This window comes from Fusarium venenatum (genome assembly GCF_020744135.1).
Source record: "Fusarium venenatum strain MPI-CAGE-CH-0201 chromosome Unknown EDB82scaffold_2, whole genome shotgun sequence".
Classification (NCBI taxonomy): domain Eukaryota; kingdom Fungi; phylum Ascomycota; class Sordariomycetes; order Hypocreales; family Nectriaceae; genus Fusarium; species Fusarium venenatum.
Window position 1 is genome coordinate 6,772,777 of NW_027072130.1, and position 18,381 is coordinate 6,791,157.

The window sequence follows — 18,381 nt, forward strand, 5'->3', positions numbered from 1 at the left end:
GAAACGATGTCTTTCAATACAATCGCGGGGCAGCCGTGACGTAATTGGCCAAACACGACCTTCCTACAGCGGAGATTCCGCCATGCCTGTTGGCGCGCAGTTTGGCTACTGGTAAAATAGCAATTATGTAAATCGAATGACTTTTGTTTACGGTTAATTATGGAAGTGCCATGGTCTTGACAGGTGGTGGAGTCTGGGACGTGAAGCTGAAGACTGGGGGCGGATAAAAGCTATGGTGGGGATGAGGATGGTTGAGTTGGGTTTGTTGCTGCTTTTGGAACGGGGTTTGTTGTGTTGCCTGAGTTGGCAGAACAGGCAGCGCGTAGTGAAAGATTGAAGGGGATACAATTGTATGAGAAGAGCCACAGAGATCTCCTCATAAGTTATAAGAACATCTACACAAGGTATCTTAGATCTCATTCCTGGAGTTTGATCGTCACTGAAAGTATAACTGAATCACAAGCTAAGTAACAATACCCAGCAAGCACTGATGGGAAACAGTTTCGGAGGCTTCAAGAAAAGACAATAATCTGATTGTTCTGGTCTATCATCCATTCAAGCAAAGGGTTCATTGCTGTCCATTATGGTTGGTGATTGATAGACAGACACATCGTGCTTCTCTTACCCTATGTCTGTGCCTCGGCATGTTCATCAAGCTCTAAGTTTAGGCAGGCCGAAGCTTATCGTGCGCGGTTAAATCACGGCACTTAGTCGTCACCAACCGCTTCAATGAAACCACCTGTTGTCGTACAAAGAACGATGTTAACCTTTCTTTTCTATTTCTAATGGAAGAACGAACTTTCACAGTAACAAAGTGTATTGCAAGGCAGGAAATGGAAGGCGTAGAAAAACCTTGAAAAAAGACTACCCACTGGTTTCGAACCAACACTACCCCGACCTCTGACTCAAGCTACAGGGACATTATCCACGGAAGTGAAAACTCTTCCCCACTCGACCATCACTCTTCCTCACAAAAAAACCACCCCGCTTCCCTCCTCAGTCACGATTTTCTTTGGCAGTATCCTCCCGACCGCGCCTGCTCTCACTGTCTCTTATCGCGATAATCTTTTTTCTTTGCTCGAACTATTGAAGCTCGCGCTTCCTTCAAAAGCGCTTGATATCGCCATCTTGGCCTGATAGATTGGCCGCCTTGACGGTCTAGGGGGCGTTTGGAAGAAGGTATTTGCCTGACAACTGACTGACTTGAATTCCGAATTTCATCTCACTTATACTGCTACAATAGCATTTACAATGTCGTCGTTTCTTACACCACCAAAATCGGGCCCTTCTGGGCGCCCGCCCGTCAAACCGCGATTCGCAAAGCCCAACCCTGTTCGAGCTATGCGCGAACGAGAAGAACGACGAGCTGCCGCTGCCCACACACAATCAAATAACCTACGAGTCGCTGCTGTCAATCGAAATGCTGCACTCGCCAGACCGAACCGCCCTCAATGTCCTAATAAGGCTTGTCCGAAACCGAACGTTGTTGATGGCACATGTCAAACTTGTGGTCGTATTTCTGACGATAGTAATATCGTGGCAGAGGTCACTTTTGGAGAGTCGTCTTCAGGTGCTGCTGTTGTACATGGTTCTTTCATCGGCGCCGATCAAGCAGGTGTTCGTAGTATGGGTCCCGCGTTCCGGAGGGTTGGTGGATCAGAGGACCGGGAGAAGAGTATCCGTGAGGCAAAGGGTTTGATGCAAGGTTATGCTCAGCAACTCAATGTCAGCGATAGTCTGGTCACTGCAGGCACACAAGTTTTCAAGCTTGCTTCCAGCGCAAACTTTATCCAGGGCCGCACGCTAGCCAGTGTTGCAGCGGTTTGCCTATACGCTGCATGTCGCGCAGAACCACCTTGCAAAGTCATGCTTATCGACCTGGCGGATTTGGTACAGCTCAACGTTTTCAAGCTGGGCCGAATCTTCAAGAAGCTCAACGAAGTGGTGCCAATTGGCAACGATGGCCTCATTCCAGTATACCCCGAAGATCTCATTTGGCGATTCGCAACAAAGATGGAGTTTCACCAAGACACGGCCAAGGTCGCCGAAGACGCCGTCCGTTTAGTCAAGCGAATGAGTCGAGATTGGATGGTCATGGGTCGCCGACCTTCAGGCATTTGCGGAGCCTGTTTGCTCATGGCAGCACGAATGCACAACTTCCGACGAACAGTGCGTGAGGTCGTGTACATCGTCAAAGTCACAAACCACACAATTCAGAACCGTTTACAAGAATTCAAGGTCACCGAATCCAGTCGGATGTCTGTGGAGGATTTCTTGAAGCAGGACTTTTTGGAGAGCTCTCACGATCCACCGTCATTTTACAAGCAGACCGCCGAGTACAAAAAGCAGCTGGCTGTTAAGAACAAAAAGCGAAAGCGACTCTCGACAGACGAAGAAGCCGAGGCGAATGATGAAGATGATAACTTGGCCGACAGGATTGATCCGCGATTAATCGAGGGAGGCGCCGACCTTTCTAAGGCACCAGTTTACGAGTATCGTCGTGATGACGATGGATTCATCATTCCGCCTCTACCATCCAAAATCGCCAAAGACCCGTCGCTTGTCAGTAGACTGAGTGAGAATGCCCAAGATGAGGAGAACGACGGTGAGGAAGAGGAAGAGAACCATGTGGTCGGACTCGACAGTTTAGTCGAGGAATTTGGAGATGCTTTAGAAGAGGAGATGGCGGAGGACGGAACTCAAGACACCCGTACACGAAAAGGCGACAAGCCCCAACTGCCCATCAACGAGGAATGGGAGCAAGATGAGCAAGAATTAGAGGGCGTTATTGAAGAGATCTTCAACGACCCATTGACTTATGAGCATGCTATGGCCTACACGACTGCTGAGCAGCGAGCGCGGATACACACAGTCTGGGCTCTCCAGCAACGCCCTCAAAAAGAAGTTTCCATGTCAGCCGATGTCACAGAAGACGAATTTGCCGACGACCCCGAAGTAAATAATTGTCTACTATCACCTGAAGAGGCTCAAATCAAGGAGATGATTTGGGTGAATCAGAACAAGGAGTGGCTACGGAAGCACCAAGAAAAGGTGTTCCGGAAGAAGGTCGAAGCTGAGCGGCCGAAGCAAACACGAAAGCGACGAAAGCGCGCCCGAATGGGAGAAGGACAGACCAGTCCGGCTAGCTCAGCCGCCGAAGCAGCCGTCAACGTTGCCAAGGATCGCGCTTGGTCGAAGAGGATCAATTACGATGCTATCCGTAACATATTTGACTTGCCTAACATTGATGGGCCTGGATCAGAAGCCACAAGTCGAAAGACGAGCGCGGCGGGGAGCACACGAGGCGGCGAAGATATCGCGGAGGCGCCCGAGGAAAGCGTCGCAGGAGATGAAGCTGAGGCACCCCAAGAGGATGAAGAGGAAATTTACGAGGAGGAAGAAGAGTATGATGAGACGCAGAATTACAACGATGGAGACGAATTTGGTGGTGGAAATGAGGAGTTTGGCGGTGGCGGATATGATGAAGATGATCCAGAGATGGATGCAGAGTACGGGCTAGAGGAGTATGCCTGAAGGCGAGGCAATTGATACCCACATTAGACAACAGGATTATTTAGTAAAGGGTTCCGTCATTAGCATAAGAGATGAAATAAATTTAGTCAAAGTTCAATCTGAACCTTGGGGTTTCTCCCTCCGTCTTTCGTGTCGCATGTAGTGAGACTTTGGGGCGGTTGCTCTCGGGTTAGGAGACAAATCAACAACAAAGATGCAAAACAAACCAGCTTTGTTCACAATAATGAAAGCATTGCGTGTGATTTCTCTACTTGTTTTAAACCCTGATTATAGATTCTTCTTGTGTCAAGTTTCCTACCACTCCCAGAGAGTGTTTGAGAGACTGCCAGGGCCTTGTACGTAATTGTAGAAGTGAAATCGGAAAGAATAAACGCTCGGGCCACAAATCTAGTCGACTGTGCTTGTGGCGTATGACACTTAGTTAGGAAATAAACAGACTTATTCTACAAATAGTTGCACCAGATAATACCAGATGAAGTATATATAAAACGGCTTGCTTTTTATAATTACACGGCTCAGACAGAGTACAAAGACAAGTCATTATTCGTAAGAGGTATATGGAGCATTCTAAACCCGCGGGCTATCATGCCTGTTACTCCAAGCATTGGGAGAACGCAGCTCTGCCTCACTTTCACTCCTAAAGTGAGTTGACAGATTGACCTCCCATTTTATCTCCCTTCTGATGCCAGCTTCGCTATCGTGTAGGAACCTCGAGTTGAAGCCCATCTTTCTTTTATCTGCAGCTTCTGGGTGACTAATAGACGGAAGCGAGAAAGCTTCACGCCCCGAAAAGCGTCCAACAAGGCCGCCATGGTTTCCAGATCCGATACTGCGCTTGTGGCCAGATGTGCTGAATGTTGTGGGTTGACTGGCAAGGCCCAGATGATATCCTGCGAGTTTGAATAAAGGTCGTAGCGTTGCCAAGCTGGTAGCAGTTATTGCTAATCCTTGTTCAATTATTGACCATATCGCAACATCGATGGTGTGCCCTGGCAAGAGTTAGTGAATTGGTTACCAGAAAGGCACTTGATGGGCAGGGCTTTATCTCAAACGTACAGAGCCAGTCAGGTTCCTTAAACCCAGCAAGGTATGGGAATCGAGCTACGACAGCGGCGCTTGCACTACAAGTGGTATTAGTATGATAAGGAGAGCAGGTGATTAGGTGTAGAAAACATCTGTGGTGTTTGACTTACACACAGCCCATGGCCAGAAGAGGTATCAGGGAGTATTTTGTCTTCTTTTTTAACTGCAGCTTCCAGATGATAAGTCCTGGGAGAAGTGCAAAGATGAAATCGGAAACAACAGCAGTGATACTGTACATGATCGTCAGAGAAAGAGTGACGTGGAGGCCGATACATTTGCCTGGCTGATCTTTGTACCAAGCAAAAGATATAGGCTGACATTGGAATATGGAGATAAAGAAGAAGAGAATCCCAGAGACTGTAGAACAGAACATGGTTATGTAGATGATCCATCGGTGTAGTTTGCGAGTTGCTACATTGAGCAAGAAGAAGCCAATGGAGAGTTTACAGGCCATCATAGTGAGACTGTACCAAATGTAACCAAGCCACCAGCACTATAGAGGCCAAAGGTCAGAATAGAAATGAATGAGTTTGAGATCCGAGTGTCTTACCATCATGGTTTGGTGGATCTGCTCCAGACTGAGATCCTCCATATGTCGACCACTCCCTTGGGTAAGGCCGTAAATAAAGAAAGAGGCATACATAGTGTAAAACACCTGAGACGATCTTAATAAACTTCGGTATTAGGAATCCCTGCTAGGATCATCCAGGCAGGGCAGGGCATAAATGAACATACCATAGCGACAAGCATTAACCAGTCATCTCCTTTGAACGCCTTGATCATGAAAAGTCGAACGTAGAATCGCAATGCACAAGAGATGAATGATATGGCAAAGAAGGTCACTATGATGGCCATAAGCTCTGGCACTCTGGTCTCAGCTTCTTGAGCCATGATGGGAGATGCTGGCTTCTGCCAAGTCGGATGCTATGCTGCTAGAAACACCAAAAGCAAACAAAGGCCCTCCCCTGTTGGCAAGATCTGGGGCGAGGTGCTTTATATCATAGTTAAAACGTTATTGCCTGGGTCTGATATTGACCCAATGTAGGTATATGACTGATAGTGGTTGCATTATGCAGGCACTACCTGCATGGCGTCCATTTGCAACTGTATCAACCCCGCCGATGCTACTCAGATAAGAGAGCTATATCCGATGCAGATTTCTTACGAGAGTGTTGGGAATGTTGATAAAGGCTTTTTGTAAAACCAAGGCAGTTGAATTAAGCTGGTGCATGTAAGTACTCAAGGACTTTCCAGATTGGGGTTGCGTCCGATGTATTCGGTGAGATCTAGGTTTCATCTAATGTACCTATCTGAGCACTGGAAAAGGCAGGTGGGTGTAATATGACCGCCACACTCTGCATTCAAAACGGGATCTGGACAATAAAATTATTGGTTACTCTTGAGAGGCTTTTCTGTGCACTCTTGCTTGTGTATTTCTGCATATGGCTTGTTTAATACCTACCTACCTAAATGGGTTGAGTGAGATGGTGGCCAAGACGCTTTTTGGTCAAATTGAGACTTTAGTCCGATTAGATGACACCTGCCCTGAAAAAATTCAGACTAAGCCAATTACTAATCTGCAATGGGAACAATATCAGACAAAGGCTGGGTATTCCCTTTACAAGGTCATAAAGTCAAGCCTACAAATCTGTATACGAATTGTTCAATGCTGATATCTTGGCTAAAGATCTTGTATCCTCTGCGTGTTATATTCTTCCACTTAGCTGCAATACCATACTGGAACACGATGTAGTTTAAGTCACCTAACTTAAAGTGTTATTCCACTTTGGACTAGACTAGAGGTAGTCTAGAGAATTAGTAAACGGGACGAGCCGCCAATCGTTCCTTGTTATGCAGGTCACATGATGTCTCATTATTTCAATTGCGGCACAGCTATCAATTATCACACTGGACGAACTCCTCATTACTTGCCACCATACAACTGGAACGATTCATTACCCTGGCCCAAATCAAGGTTATTACACGTGGGACACTAGTTGCAGCGTTTTCACCCAAGGCCGAGGAAAACTCCGACATATCTTAGAATGATCATGTATCTACATACGGACCTTGTCTCTGTGTGGCAGTCGCATACCGCAAAGCCTTGGCCAAGAGACAATTGGTCACCTGTGTACCAGGGTCTACATATTCCTCGGCCTTTCTTTTTCTCTCTCACTCACTTGTAACTCAAACAAAGTAACATTGAGGTTTCAGACTCTGGCACGGAGCTTTTGCCCAGTAAGTAGCGTCGAGTCATAGCCCACGTTCTAACTAGAAGCTTAGGCGCTGCTAGTTCTATTGCACCCCTGATCCCACGAGGGAAAAATCCACAAGGTTCCCCTCATCCTTTAGATTATCCCTGTACAATCAGTTACCTTTGTTGAAACAGGTTGCATCCTAATTATACTTGCATGCCTTTAGTAATCATGCCGGCCTAGTTTTAGTGAGGGCGATTATACAATGCTGGCCAACAGATGATCGCAGGACAGCAACTCGGAACAAGTCCGCTCAGAGTGATGAGATGTTTTACTTGAAGAGAATCAATTCAACAATACTGACTGAGCTTATAAACCGTCTATATTCTAGAATTTGTTTCCAGAACGAAGAAGCCGAGATCTTATAATCCGGTTCCCTTCCTCACCCAATCGACCTCGGAAACTGTCGACCCAGTGAGAAGTAGCTCATATCCCAATAAATCCATTCTTCCAAATCACCATGAGTTCCCAACATAGCGCCTTATTTCTTAGCATAATTAGGCCACCGTTCACACAGCCCCTGATGGTAGAGCTGACGCAATGTTCACGCCCAGCTCGCCGAGGACCTCTCCCCTGGACCAAGCCTCTGAATGCCTGATGTTGATAATTAGCAGTTGTTACACAGGAGACGTTTTGTTCCTCAAGACACTTACACTTCATGTTGAGGCCGTCAACTATGTACACGACTTCATAGTGAAATACCCAGTACTTATGACCGCCACTCCTATATTCCTCTGGCCCCTTTGCGCGTTTATCCAGGAAAGTGTGAGCAAGATGAGTAACATCTGTCCCGATGGAACCAATGAACTCAGCGCCTGTCGCGAGCATATACCGAGAGATTTTTCTGCAATGGGGTAAGTCTTCTTCATGTCTGCCATATTACTCCACGCTCATAAGCCACTCTCGCCAACAGCCTCTTGCCAACAGCCTTTCTTACAAACAGTATCTTATTTGCCGTGCGCCACCTCTTTGGTGCTTGCAAACTCAGTCTATCGGATCCAGTGACGTGACATCACAGCCCTTCCGAATTAAGGTTGCATATGACTCCAGACCAACATCAAAAGGTTTAAATGGGTGAAAGTATCTTCTGAAATTATGTCCCAAGTTTGAATGCCTGACACTTGATATTTGCCTGATCAGTCATACGACTTGTTCCATCGTTATCCTATTACTAATAAAGTTATATCGTGAGGTAATAGACAAACTGTTGGAAGACAAAGATAAATAAAGGTACGAAAAGGTTGTTGAGATAAAGGTTCAAAGGTTCAAAGGTTCAGAGCACAATGGCCAACACGTGTATCAGTTTGGCCCAGGCTTCAAAGGAAACCTATTTAATAATAACTTTGGTAGAGTTCCCCTGATTAAAAAGGTCCCTTTCACCCAATTTAATTGCGAATTCACTCGTATTTCCTTTCTTACTATTTACCGTCATTACACGAAACAAGCCAGACTTGCCAAAGGTCAGACAGATATACCACTCCGCAGTATCTTCACAAAATGGGAGGCACGCAAACAGGAAAAAAGAAGCATCGACCAACGCTTAAAAGCTGGAAAAAGGCCAGGAAAGCTTCCAACAGTGTGATAATGCCGCCAATTCCACCAACAAGATCTTCAAGGCCCAACACTGACGAAGTCAGGACCACCAACAAAGCCCAAGCGACTGGTGCTGCTACCAACACCAAAAATCATGCGGCAGTTATCAGAGACGTTCAGAGAAAGGATCTCAACAGAGCACAATATTGTGATCCTAATACTGTGTTTGCTCCAAGCGCCATGAGGCAATACTCATGGCTGAAGCAACAGCGTTCTGCTGTGGGCCAGACGAATGCTACTGGGACAAACAGTATGAGTGCCTCTGGCAGCACCAATCGATAGGATAGTATTCCTTTACCTCATGGTACTCCGGCATGTATTCTCAATCGATGACTGGTCAAGTATTGCTAACATGTTAAAGCCGGCATTTGACCACGGAACGAATACCCATATCTTCCCAGATTCCTTTCGAATACAAGACTTGATGGTTGGTTCAATCTGGATACACTGTTGGTTAATTGATAGATGTGAGAATTCGATAGAGGCGTTTCTTACTGTCATTCTTCTTATATCGTACTTCAGAGGTACTATTGTTAATGTCACTAATCATTTTCATTAAGATCGAAAGTGTTTTAGTGTCATATCCTTGTATCCAGGCAGTTGAAACAAACCCATTAAATGGAGGCCTTCCGTGTCGTTGTGATGTACTTGCATGGCTGTGTTACGGATGTGGGAAGGTATCAGCCAATCGACTTTGAGTGGTATTCATTTGCAGCACTCAAACACGGATACCAACACAAGGCAGACACCGATCTCTGGAATTATCTGTGCGTGAGTGAATGTTATTGGATATGTGTGAATAATGTTGGTTATGTTTGCGGCTTGTTGGCCCATGTGGGAGGCCCACTGGTCGCGTCATGGAAAACAAAGTAGTTTTGGGCGGTTACCGGATGTTTTTGAGAAGACGAGGGACATCAGGTCTACATATTCCGGAACTTATCCATTTTTCTTCTTAGTTTTGTTTATCTCCTCCCCATACACATATCTTTCCATCAGCTTCGTTACCTGTGCAATGAGCCAACGCTATCGTTATCGCAACAAAGTGTTCTCGTGAGTGATTGATCTTTGGGTTGGAGATTCCAAATACTAACATTTCCACAGCCAATACGGAGATGATGTGTACAGAGCATACTTTAGAAATGGAGAACCCTCGTGGGTGCATGCCAAAGTTTTCAGATCTCACCCTCACCTCGAAAACCGAGTTTTCGAGAATCCGGATGAAGCTTGGCCACTTTGTGTAAACTTAAAGGAATTTGATGACAATGTTGGGAATGCTGTCATCCATTTCCTTTACACAGGTACTTACAAGTGCCCTAAAGCTTGTGTTCCTAGGTTGGTCGAATTAAACCAATGCGGGTTCGCAGAATGCCTTCAGGTCTACATTGCCGCATTGTCTCTCGACCTATGGAGCTTACACAGGCATGCAGAGCAAGAGGCCAAAATCTTGAGTGACAAAATGAGCCTTCGAAACATATTCGATGTCATCGAGGATCTGAAAATAGGGTTGGACAAAATCCCGGCCATTAAAGAATACCTGCAAAACCGCATGGAACAAGCAAAGTTCGGCGCACCGGGAGCCACGACAAACAGCGTACTACGTGACCTTGCATCCGCAGACACCCTCAGTACGCTTACACTCAAAACCATGGTCCTGCAACACCAACGCGCAGTTAAAGAAGGAAAGAAGAAAAAGACCGAACCAGTGGCAGGTGACCACGTATCGATGCATCATCAGCCAGGGGTGGTACTTCAGACGGGAGGCCAGTCGGGTCTGCAGCTTATGGAATGTGAGTTGGAGTCTCTGTTGATAAAGAGGGCGAGCCGAGGAGGAAAGCTTGTCAAGTCTGACCGAACACGTATGAGGTCTCTGAAAGCAAAAATCATGAGACTGCGTGATCTGAGCAATGGTAAAGACATCCCTAGCGACGAAGAAGGTATCGGTCACTCCTCGACAGGAAATGCCCAGGCATCCAGGGTCGCAGTGGCCAACCAGGACCGAAGCAAGCTGGTGACCGGATGTGCAGAGAAGTCCACAGATACTTCTGAAAACGAACATCAACATGATACAGATGGTTAGTAGGCAGTCCTTCTTGACGACAAGATAGCTAAGCTCCTATATCTCCAGAATACTGACCACGTCCTGCAGGAGTAAAGCCAGACAATACTGTTGCGGAATGGTCGGGTCGCAAGGAAAGTTCTAACCCCTTTTATGTTGGTGACTCTGAATCATTTGAGATCGATATATGTATCTCGCCGAAATCATCTGCATGGATGACGCCGAGTTCCAACAGCAGCTTTTGGGATGCATAGTAGAGCGGGTCTACTGAGTATTGTTGTCTACTTTGTCATGACGAGAAAAATCTATTTATGCAGGTTGTTTTGACTTTTCAGTATTTAAAGGAATCTTGATGGGATTTAGTTTTGAGTTGCCCATTGAAGTGTGCGGACGTTTAGTCTAAGTTTGAGTCGCCATCTTTAGTCTACGTCCTGGAGGGCTCTCATTGAGTAGCAAGGTCAATGAGATTGAACAGTATCTCGTGGATTGTAAACTCTACAACAAATGTGAAATTCAAAGTGAAACCTTAACATAAAGGTGATATATTAAAAGCCCCGTTCATGATTATCTTGCACTTCCAAGTAATTCACCATCTCTACTACAACTCTCCATCTTCCACGATCACAAAATACAACAACCATGACTTCCGACACCAAAACCCCGCCACATAACGCGCAAGTACCCTTACACCCATCATATCTAATGATTGAGCAAGGCTGATATATCTCCAGGTCGGCTGATGATGACGTCTGCCGAATTTACTTCCAAGGCAAAGGCCCTTACCTTGTCTCCAGAAAAGCCATCAGTAAATGCCCAATACTAGCAGCACGGATAGCTGCAAAGCCCTTCTTCTCAAAATCTCTTGATAGCATCGACGTCAAAGAAATCCCATATGATGTAGGAGTGCCCGTCATCTACTTCCTGAACACTGGGACATATCGATGTCTCAATCCCGAACTCGATTCACAGGACGAGAGGAACTGCTCAGATCTTGGAACTGCGTTTCGCGTCTACGCAGCTGCAACCATGTTTGAACTGGTTGGACTTAAGAATGCTGTTCAGAGTCGTATGGCGTATCTCGAGAAAAGGATGGACTTGGCCTCGGTTGCGCGTTCATTGAAAGAGACTGGGCTGAACTTGGAGGAATATCCAATGCTGGCGATGCATTTGTACTCGTACATCCAGATTTCTAAGGATGTATCTTCAAAAGAAGAGATGAAGTTGATGATTACCGAGCTTGGATTTCCTGAAAGTGTCAATATAGATTCTTTCCAGTCCTCTTTGGCATCGAAGGGACTACCCATGGAAGAAAGGGATGCCAAGCCGACATATCCTCAGAAAAGTCCGCCAAATCCTACGCCAGAGTCTAAATCGGAGTCCGAACCGGAGGCTGCGCCAGAACTGCCTTGTTGCTCAACGGACAAGAACAAGGTAGTTACTACTGTTGTCACGTCTGCCCCCGAGAAAGACCTACCGAAAACGGCCGCCACGAAAACTTGGATGAGGTTGTTACCAAAGATCAAGTTGGCAATGACTTTTGGACGAAGTGAGGCCGTTCCCGAGGAGTCTATAGAGCTACAGAATACTAGAAAGCCGGTAGATGAGATAATGACCCCAGCTCAGGGTCTTCCAGAGGAGTCACTAGTTTTGGCACGAAAACTTGTTCTGTCAGCTGTAGGACAGAATTTGGAAGAGGGTGATATTGGACTTCAGGAGGGCACCTTTCAAGTTCCACCCCCAGGTGAGTAACATGGTAACTTTGAACATGGATTATTGCTAACACGAATTTAGCCAAAGATTTGTGAAAGTGACAGGAGATGAAAGACAGATCTTAACAGAATGTTACGCTATGGTAGCAAAGACGTATCCACCTATAGATTGAATAGGATTAGTTAGTCTGAGACACTATAAACCATGGCATGGACTAAATAAACTCTTCGATTGCACACCGCTAATCCAATCGTGGCTTTAACTCCGGCCAACCACGAGATATTGACGTGGTGACACGGCCACTCCGATGGTCCCATTTAATTACTAATATTTCTATTGAAGATGGCGAGGGAATATCCGACGACGTCACAGAAAGACATAAAACCTTCGAGATTTGATCCTCTAGTCTGGTCTAAATATCTGACATTCCCGCTTTCCATCTTGACCTTCCTTTTTGTTTATACAATCTTTTTTATCTTGTCTCCATAGCCAATCGCTAAAAAAAAATGCCTTCAAACAATGCTGCATGGCTCGTTGCCGCAAAGACGTCACCATTCGAGGTGAAGGAAGCTCCCCTCTCTGAAGTCGCTCAAGGCCACATCCTAGTCAAGAACTCAGCCGTGGCCATCAACCCCGTCGACATTGCGAACCAGCATGTTGGTATTTTTATTTCCGAGTCTCAATACCCTGTCATCCTCGGAGAAGATGTCGCTGGTACTGTAGAGGCAGTCGGCTCTGATGTCACCAATTTCCAGCCGGGTGACAGAGTCTTAGGCTACGCCACTTCGCTCGCCAGCAAGGACAATGCGAACAGCGCTTTCCAGGAGTATACATCTATTCGAGCCGATTGCGCCTCCAAGATTCCCGACGGCCTTTCTTTTGAACAGGCTGCTGTTCTGCCCCTCTCTCTCGCTACAGCTGCATGGGCTTTGTTCGGCGATGCCACGCTCAAGATGAAATTCCCCAGTCTCAACCCCGAGCCTACTGGTGAAACAGTCCTCATCTGGGGCGGTGCCGCCAGTGTCGGTGGAACTGCAATTCAACTGGCTAAAGCAGCTGGCTACGAAGTCATCACCACTGCATCAACCAAGAACCACGAATACGTCAAGAGCCTCGGCGCTGACCACGTCTTTGATTACAAGTCCCCACATGTGACCAAGGACATCTGCTCACTGCTCATGAGCAAGAAGCTCGCAGGAGCATTGGAGGCCAGCGGTAACGAAGAAGCCATGAATAGCGCCAGCCAATCCATTGCTCACGGCGATGGTTTGCGCAAGGTTATTTGTGTCCGCGGTCCTCAATCGCAGCTGCCAGAAGTTAAGGCTCAGCCGATCATGTCAACAAGTATTATTGGTACACCAGTTGCAAAGGCTGTTTTTGGAGATTACATACCTGATGCTCTGGAACAGGGCAAGTTCAGGGCGGTTCCGGAAGCGGAAGTCGTTGGAAAAGGCTTGGAGTCTGTTCAGTTGGGTATTAATACTTTGGCCAAAGGTGTTTCAGCAAAGAAGATTGTCGTTAGTCTACAGACTTGAAATCGCTATAATAGGAAATCTATAGTATTAAAGAATCTATCTAAAAATAAAAAAATAGGAATTATTTGCCAGAACACTATGCTCCAGTATCATGACTCAGCGTAACCTCGGGTACTTCCCCTCCTCCACTAGAAATGATTGACATTAGAACTTGGAATTAACATCCTTTACTTTTAAATCAACTCCCAATACAACATTACAAAATGTCAAAAGAACAAGAAACCATTGCACTCATTGGCTTGGGAACCATTGGTCTCTCTTTTGCCGCGCTACATCTTCGCTATTCAAATGCCAACCTAAGACTGTACGACGTCCGCAACGATCTGCAGCAACACATTGAAAACCTCTTACCAGTGTACCTCGAATCAACTAAGAAAGAAGGCAGCAGCACTGAACTATCTGTCAAACAACTGCTGTCTGATAGTCGAATTGTGATATGTTCTTCCCTGGAAGAAGCTTGCTCAAACGCGACGATAGTTCAGGAGCAAGGACCCGACAACGTTGACTTTAAGAAATCGACTTGGGCTCAAGTCATTGAATTCGCTCCGTCTATTGCACATCTATGGAGCTCAACATCTGGCATACAGGCTTCGAAGCAGGTGGAAGACCTTGAAGACAAGTCAAGACTACTCGTGGTTCATCCTTTCAATCCAGTACGTGCATGTGACTCACTATCATACTCCTTACTAATGAGACTGAAGCCTCATATAATGCCACTGATCGAAGTCGTCCCTTCGCCGCACACAGCACCTGAAAGAACACAGTTTGCAATCGACTATTTCAAAAATCTAGGCTCAGGTCACCGTCCCGTGAGGATTAACAAAGAAACCCAAGGCTTCGTCGGCAACCGTCTAGCGTTTGCTCTTTTCCGCGAGGCATGCCACTTAGTCTCCAACGACGTCGTCTCTGTCCAAGATTTGGACACTATTGTCGAAGCTAGCATAGCGCCGCGATGGGCTGTAGCTGGCCCTTTCAACACTTACAACAGCGCAGGCGGAACAGGCGGTATCGCGGCATTTTTGCATAATTTGGCTGATACTATGGAAGCGTGCTGGGATGATGGAGGCAAAATCAGTCTGAAGGGAACGTCTGTTACCAAATCGAGTAATGATGGAGACGGGAACGAGGATTGGACAGATAAGATTTCGAAGGAAACGGAAGAGGTTTACGGACGACCAACTGCGGAATCGCTAGCAAGGCGTGATCGCAATTTACAAAATATTATAACAGCTCAGCCTAACGAGGCTTAGAGTAGTTTGATGATAACCACGTTATATTAAGGTCATGGGTCCATGGGTTGGTTGTGGATTCAGCCTGAAGAAACCCCTGTACCTAAAGCTCAGCCACGAAACCACGAACCAAGTGACAAGCCAGAATCATTGTCTTGAGAATGAATTACTTACTTATTTGTTTGTCTTGTCTGTTAAGAGTGGAACTTCTTTTCGACGTCTCCTCTTAACATCTAAACAAAAGTTTCAGTTACCAGAAAAAGATCATCATCAACTTTTTTCCTCTTTAGCTGGATATCTACATCAAACAGAAGGAATTCAAGTCAAAACTACTGTTTGTGAGGCACTGGCCACCGTCTTCTATTCGTGCTTTATACTAACAGTGATTGTGGCCCAGGAAACTTATTATCACTTCACAGAAACCTAAATATGTCGAACACATCAGAAGGCGACGAGGCAGGCCTCAGAAACATGGCCATTGCTTTGATGATCGCTCTTCCGATCACCATTATTCTACTCACGACCTGCGGCTGTTGCTACTTCTGGCGAATTCGGAAAGCCAAACAGCGAAAGAGAATCCAAAGAAGCATGGGACCAAGACCACCGGCTTATAGTAGAGATCCTCCGATTAGTTTACCAGCGTACCTACCCAAGAAACCGGAGCAGGCAAAGGGCGGAGAATGTGTTGAGGATATATTCGATCGTTGATTTTTTAATAGTTTTTACTTCTCTAAGATCCTTTAATATAATTTTTAATGTTGGTGGAAGTTGCTGCGCCTTGATTTGTTGGTGCTAAACTCGGCGTCGAATTGCAACTCACTATATCTATATCATGATTCCGAGCCAACTTGAGTCCCAGTTGAGGTATGTTAAGATTAGATAATTGTCAGTTCTACCATGGTACCTTTCAATAAACGCATTCTCAGCTCATGGTCGAACCCACCCCACTTTGGGGCCTCAGTGTCAAACAGCCCGACCCTTGTATATCTCCCAGTGTTGTTGTCACGTTGCAAAACTAGTCCTGTCATGTGAATGAGAGTTCTCGCTCGCTCTTCATACTGAAATTGGCTAATCGGCAGAAAATACAAGGTCTCTGGGTCGACTGTATCCCATGGAACAGAATTTAGCGACGCGTCAACTTGCCATGATGGGAGACTGGCACGCTGTCGATCTCTCAAGTATCTGTCCCAGTAGATGTTGACCTCCTTCAGAAATCCTTCAGGTCTCTCTCCAGTTTCACGGGTGGTTTGTAGGGATCTGGACTCGAAGTACAGTTCATCCTTTAAGTCGACATCACCGTCTTGTATGGATATCAAGAACCCGTCACCAATCCTCTTGCGATGAATTTCGAAAAGACGGCCTCTCAAGATTAAACCACCGTCACTGACTTTCCCAAACCGACTGCCCCCAGATATCGAGGGTACCGTCCAGATATTGATAACATCAACTAGGTCTTCGAAAGGTGGAGTATCAAGCTTTTGCCGTATATCAGGTGCTTCGCATCCAGCCCAAGACCATGACGGGCTGATGTAGCCAACATGCTCAGGATCCCAATTCCTATACCCCTGGGTGTACTCGGTTTGCCACAGTAATGCTTTTGGGAGATCATTTTTCCACAGACCCGCAAAGTACTGATCTTCGCCGAGCCCCATATACTTGCCAATAGCCTTGGAGACACCAGCTACTGATGGCAATCTGTCTTGGGGAAAAGTAAGAGCGCTGCGCGAGTAGAGTTCTAGGCGATAACGAAATTGGTGATACAAAATTTGTTCTTCTTCCAGACCATCGAAGCCCTTGTACAAATTAAGATTGACATGTGCTTGGCTGACCTGCTTGGGAATATTGATCCAAGGGCTATAGTCTTGTAATTCGTCCATCTGTTCTTGGGAGCATTCACGGAATATCTTGTTTTTACAAAAGTGGATGACTCGCGGTGCAAGAATGCGTTCTTGAAAGACCCAAGCCCGTCTGTTGGTTGGTTCCTCGTTGAGTTCATTCTCATCCACGCATGCCACCAGGTAATCGCTTTTTTCCTGACCTATTTCCACTGTCTTCCAGTTGCAAGGAAACAGTTCGTACAAATTATTTTGTCTTGTGAAAACCATACCTTCAGCTCCACACAATGCAGATGTAGCAGATAAATTTGCTGTTGCTCCGCTGTAAATTTGGTCCATTCGAGCGACCTCAGTCGCCTTTTCATCGTCGTCTTCTTGATTGATGCACAGCGCATCAATCCATAGATAACGATATCCTAGACATCTAGTAACCCAAATAGCTTCTCGGAAAACCTTGGCGTCAGGTTTTGAGAGGTCTTTTATCGGGATTCGCTTCTCATAGAGAGACTGTGACTTATGCGAAAGCTTGATGGGTACAGACTTTCCCCAACAATGACTTAAAGTCAGGTACGGAGTGTCCTTGGGCAATGTGTTTGTTGGGAATACCCTGACGTGAGGCATAGCATCGATTGACAATGCGTTTATGTCGTCGATCGGGACAGTGGGTTTAGGGCCGGAGCCAGACGGTACCGCATCGATGAGTCGCATTGGGAGCGAACAGTCTGGCACAGTCTGGCATTCATCATGGGATGTGATGCATTCGTCCAACCAGTCACGCAATGACTTTGCAGACCTTTGACCCCATGTCGAGGTACCTGCATGACCGCCCAGTGCCTCGAGTTGATGCGCTGTTGAAGAAGATATTAGTCACAAGTGATCGAGGAGAAAATGTTTCAATCACCTTCTTCTTGAGTCATGGACAGCTTTTGGAAAATGGGTTGCGTGCCTATCCATCCAGCTTTATTTGTATACAACGCCAATCGAATCCAGTCGTCGAAACAAGCACCACTCAACTCCCAGAGAAGTGGGCCATCTCGTTCTATTATGTTATGGACTTCTTTCATCTTTTCAGAGCTATGACAGAAGTACATGGTTCTGCAAAGAGTGCAAGCCCCTTGGGTTGCGGCCTTTTTCCATCCGTGTATGCCATTGGTGAAGTGGCCTGTTGCGTAGGGGCTGAAGGGATCGGATCCGGGCTTTTTATTCAACCCATCGCTGAAGATCTGATCGATGGCACGCAGGATGTCTTGACAGTCGGTGCAGGATTTGGGCATTGTGCGAGCCATATGTGAATGTTGCTGTGCTTATGTTCCTACCTGGAAGACCAATATTGAACCCCTCTTAGACATGGAGGTACTACCGCCCATAAGGTCTATAAGCTCGGTGTGCCAATCACAACTTGCATGTAATACATTAAACTACTATATTCTGGATCGAATAGTACGATATATTAAAAAGAAGATAGGTCTCAATAATCATAGATTATTGATTGTTACTGCCAACTGCTGTGCGACAGGGACAACGCCGTTTGGCATAATGTCTTGAAGGTGG

General features: G+C 46.2%; 8 protein-coding genes across 8 annotated transcripts; 6 read left to right on the top strand and 2 right to left on the bottom strand.

Annotated features, from left to right (window-relative positions):
* The first annotated feature begins 804 nt into the window (after positions 1-804).
* Positions 805-3,653, top strand: EDB82DRAFT_180109 (uncharacterized protein). Its single transcript, XM_025735638.2, has 2 exons — positions 805-1,179; positions 1,244-3,653. The coding sequence occupies exon 2, from the start codon at positions 1,252-1,254 to the stop codon at positions 3,532-3,534; it is 2,283 nt and encodes a 760-aa protein (XP_025586324.1). The 5' UTR covers positions 805-1,179; positions 1,244-1,251; the 3' UTR covers positions 3,535-3,653.
* Positions 3,654-3,956: 303 nt separating this feature from the next.
* EDB82DRAFT_500412 (uncharacterized protein) lies at positions 3,957-5,864 on the bottom strand. The gene is made up of 5 exons (XM_025735639.2): positions 5,353-5,864; positions 5,168-5,272; positions 4,728-5,110; positions 4,591-4,655; positions 3,957-4,523 (listed from the first exon to the last, which is right to left on the bottom strand). Exons 1-5 carry the CDS (start codon positions 5,506-5,508, stop codon positions 4,102-4,104), a joined length of 1,131 nt encoding a protein of 376 aa, XP_025586325.1. The 5' UTR covers positions 5,509-5,864; the 3' UTR covers positions 3,957-4,101.
* A 2,408-nt stretch (positions 5,865-8,272) lies between these two features.
* On the top strand, positions 8,273-9,058 carry EDB82DRAFT_500417 (uncharacterized protein). Its single transcript, XM_065608626.1, has 4 exons — positions 8,273-8,448; positions 8,506-8,703; positions 8,764-8,903; positions 8,961-9,058. Exons 1-3 carry the CDS (start codon positions 8,370-8,372, stop codon positions 8,796-8,798), a joined length of 312 nt encoding a protein of 103 aa, XP_065464942.1. The 5' UTR covers positions 8,273-8,369; the 3' UTR covers positions 8,799-8,903; positions 8,961-9,058.
* A 381-nt stretch (positions 9,059-9,439) lies between these two features.
* EDB82DRAFT_500420 (uncharacterized protein) lies at positions 9,440-11,018 on the top strand. Its single transcript, XM_025735641.2, has 3 exons — positions 9,440-9,515; positions 9,567-10,537; positions 10,612-11,018. The coding sequence occupies exons 1-3, from the start codon at positions 9,478-9,480 to the stop codon at positions 10,773-10,775; spliced, it is 1,173 nt and encodes a 390-aa protein (XP_025586327.1). The 5' UTR covers positions 9,440-9,477; the 3' UTR covers positions 10,776-11,018.
* Positions 11,019-11,092: 74 nt separating this feature from the next.
* On the top strand, positions 11,093-12,326 carry EDB82DRAFT_575493 (uncharacterized protein; the record flags this gene model as incomplete). The annotated part of the gene is made up of 2 exons (XM_065609961.1): positions 11,093-12,262; positions 12,313-12,326. Exons 1-2 carry the CDS (start codon positions 11,548-11,550, stop codon positions 12,324-12,326), a joined length of 729 nt encoding a protein of 242 aa, XP_065464943.1. The 5' UTR covers positions 11,093-11,547.
* A 107-nt stretch (positions 12,327-12,433) lies between these two features.
* Positions 12,434-13,838, top strand: EDB82DRAFT_500425 (chaperonin 10-like protein). The gene has a single exon (XM_025735644.2). It carries the CDS (start codon positions 12,738-12,740, stop codon positions 13,764-13,766), a length of 1,029 nt encoding a protein of 342 aa, XP_025586329.1. The 5' UTR covers positions 12,434-12,737; the 3' UTR covers positions 13,767-13,838.
* A 131-nt stretch (positions 13,839-13,969) lies between these two features.
* Positions 13,970-15,016, top strand: EDB82DRAFT_475753 (uncharacterized protein; the record flags this gene model as incomplete). The annotated part of the gene is made up of 2 exons (XM_025735645.2): positions 13,970-14,419; positions 14,468-15,016. The coding sequence occupies 2 exons, from the start codon at positions 13,970-13,972 to the stop codon at positions 15,014-15,016; spliced, it is 999 nt and encodes a 332-aa protein (XP_025586330.1).
* Positions 15,017-15,646: 630 nt separating this feature from the next.
* EDB82DRAFT_180252 (heterokaryon incompatibility protein-domain-containing protein) lies at positions 15,647-18,129 on the bottom strand. The gene is made up of 2 exons (XM_065607142.1): positions 17,732-18,129; positions 15,647-17,678 (listed from the first exon to the last, which is right to left on the bottom strand). Exons 1-2 carry the CDS (start codon positions 18,114-18,116, stop codon positions 15,871-15,873), a joined length of 2,193 nt encoding a protein of 730 aa, XP_065464944.1. The 5' UTR covers positions 18,117-18,129; the 3' UTR covers positions 15,647-15,870.
* Positions 18,130-18,381: the final 252 nt, after the last annotated feature.

What these genes read in the sequence shown, in the direction of transcription:
- EDB82DRAFT_180109 (XM_025735638.2), top strand. Translation starts at nt 1,252, where the DNA reads ATGTCGTCGTTTCTTACACCACCAAAATCGGGCCCTTCTGGGCGCCCG.
- EDB82DRAFT_500412 (XM_025735639.2), bottom strand. Translation starts at nt 5,508, where the DNA reads ATGGCTCAAGAAGCTGAGACCAGAGTGCCAGAGCTTATGGCCATCATA. An exon ending in CTTCTGGCCATGGGCTGTGT is followed by an intron (nt 4,656 to 4,727) that starts GTAAGTCAAACA and finishes TACCACTTGTAG; the next exon opens with TGCAAGCGCCGCTGTCGTAG. An exon ending in TAAGGAACCTGACTGGCTCT is followed by an intron (nt 4,524 to 4,590) that starts GTACGTTTGAGA and finishes AACTCTTGCCAG; the next exon opens with GGCACACCATCGATGTTGCG.
- EDB82DRAFT_500417 (XM_065608626.1), top strand. Translation starts at nt 8,370, where the DNA reads ATGGGAGGCACGCAAACAGGAAAAAAGAAGCATCGACCAACGCTTAAA. An exon ending in GGCCAGGAAAGCTTCCAACA is followed by an intron (nt 8,449 to 8,505) that starts GTGTGATAATGC and finishes ACACTGACGAAG; the next exon opens with TCAGGACCACCAACAAAGCC. An exon ending in TGTGGGCCAGACGAATGCTA is followed by an intron (nt 8,704 to 8,763) that starts CTGGGACAAACA and finishes GTATTCCTTTAC; the next exon opens with CTCATGGTACTCCGGCATGT.
- EDB82DRAFT_500420 (XM_025735641.2), top strand. Translation starts at nt 9,478, where the DNA reads ATGAGCCAACGCTATCGTTATCGCAACAAAGTGTTCTC. An exon ending in TATCGCAACAAAGTGTTCTC is followed by an intron (nt 9,516 to 9,566) that starts GTGAGTGATTGA and finishes ACATTTCCACAG; the next exon opens with CCAATACGGAGATGATGTGT. An exon ending in ACATCAACATGATACAGATG is followed by an intron (nt 10,538 to 10,611) that starts GTTAGTAGGCAG and finishes CACGTCCTGCAG; the next exon opens with GAGTAAAGCCAGACAATACT.
- EDB82DRAFT_500425 (XM_025735644.2), top strand. Translation starts at nt 12,738, where the DNA reads ATGCCTTCAAACAATGCTGCATGGCTCGTTGCCGCAAAGACGTCACCA.
- EDB82DRAFT_180252 (XM_065607142.1), bottom strand. Translation starts at nt 18,116, where the DNA reads ATGGCTCGCACAATGCCCAAATCCTGCACCGACTGTCAAGACATCCTG. An exon ending in GTCCATGACTCAAGAAGAAG is followed by an intron (nt 17,679 to 17,731) that starts GTGATTGAAACA and finishes CTTCTTCAACAG; the next exon opens with CGCATCAACTCGAGGCACTG.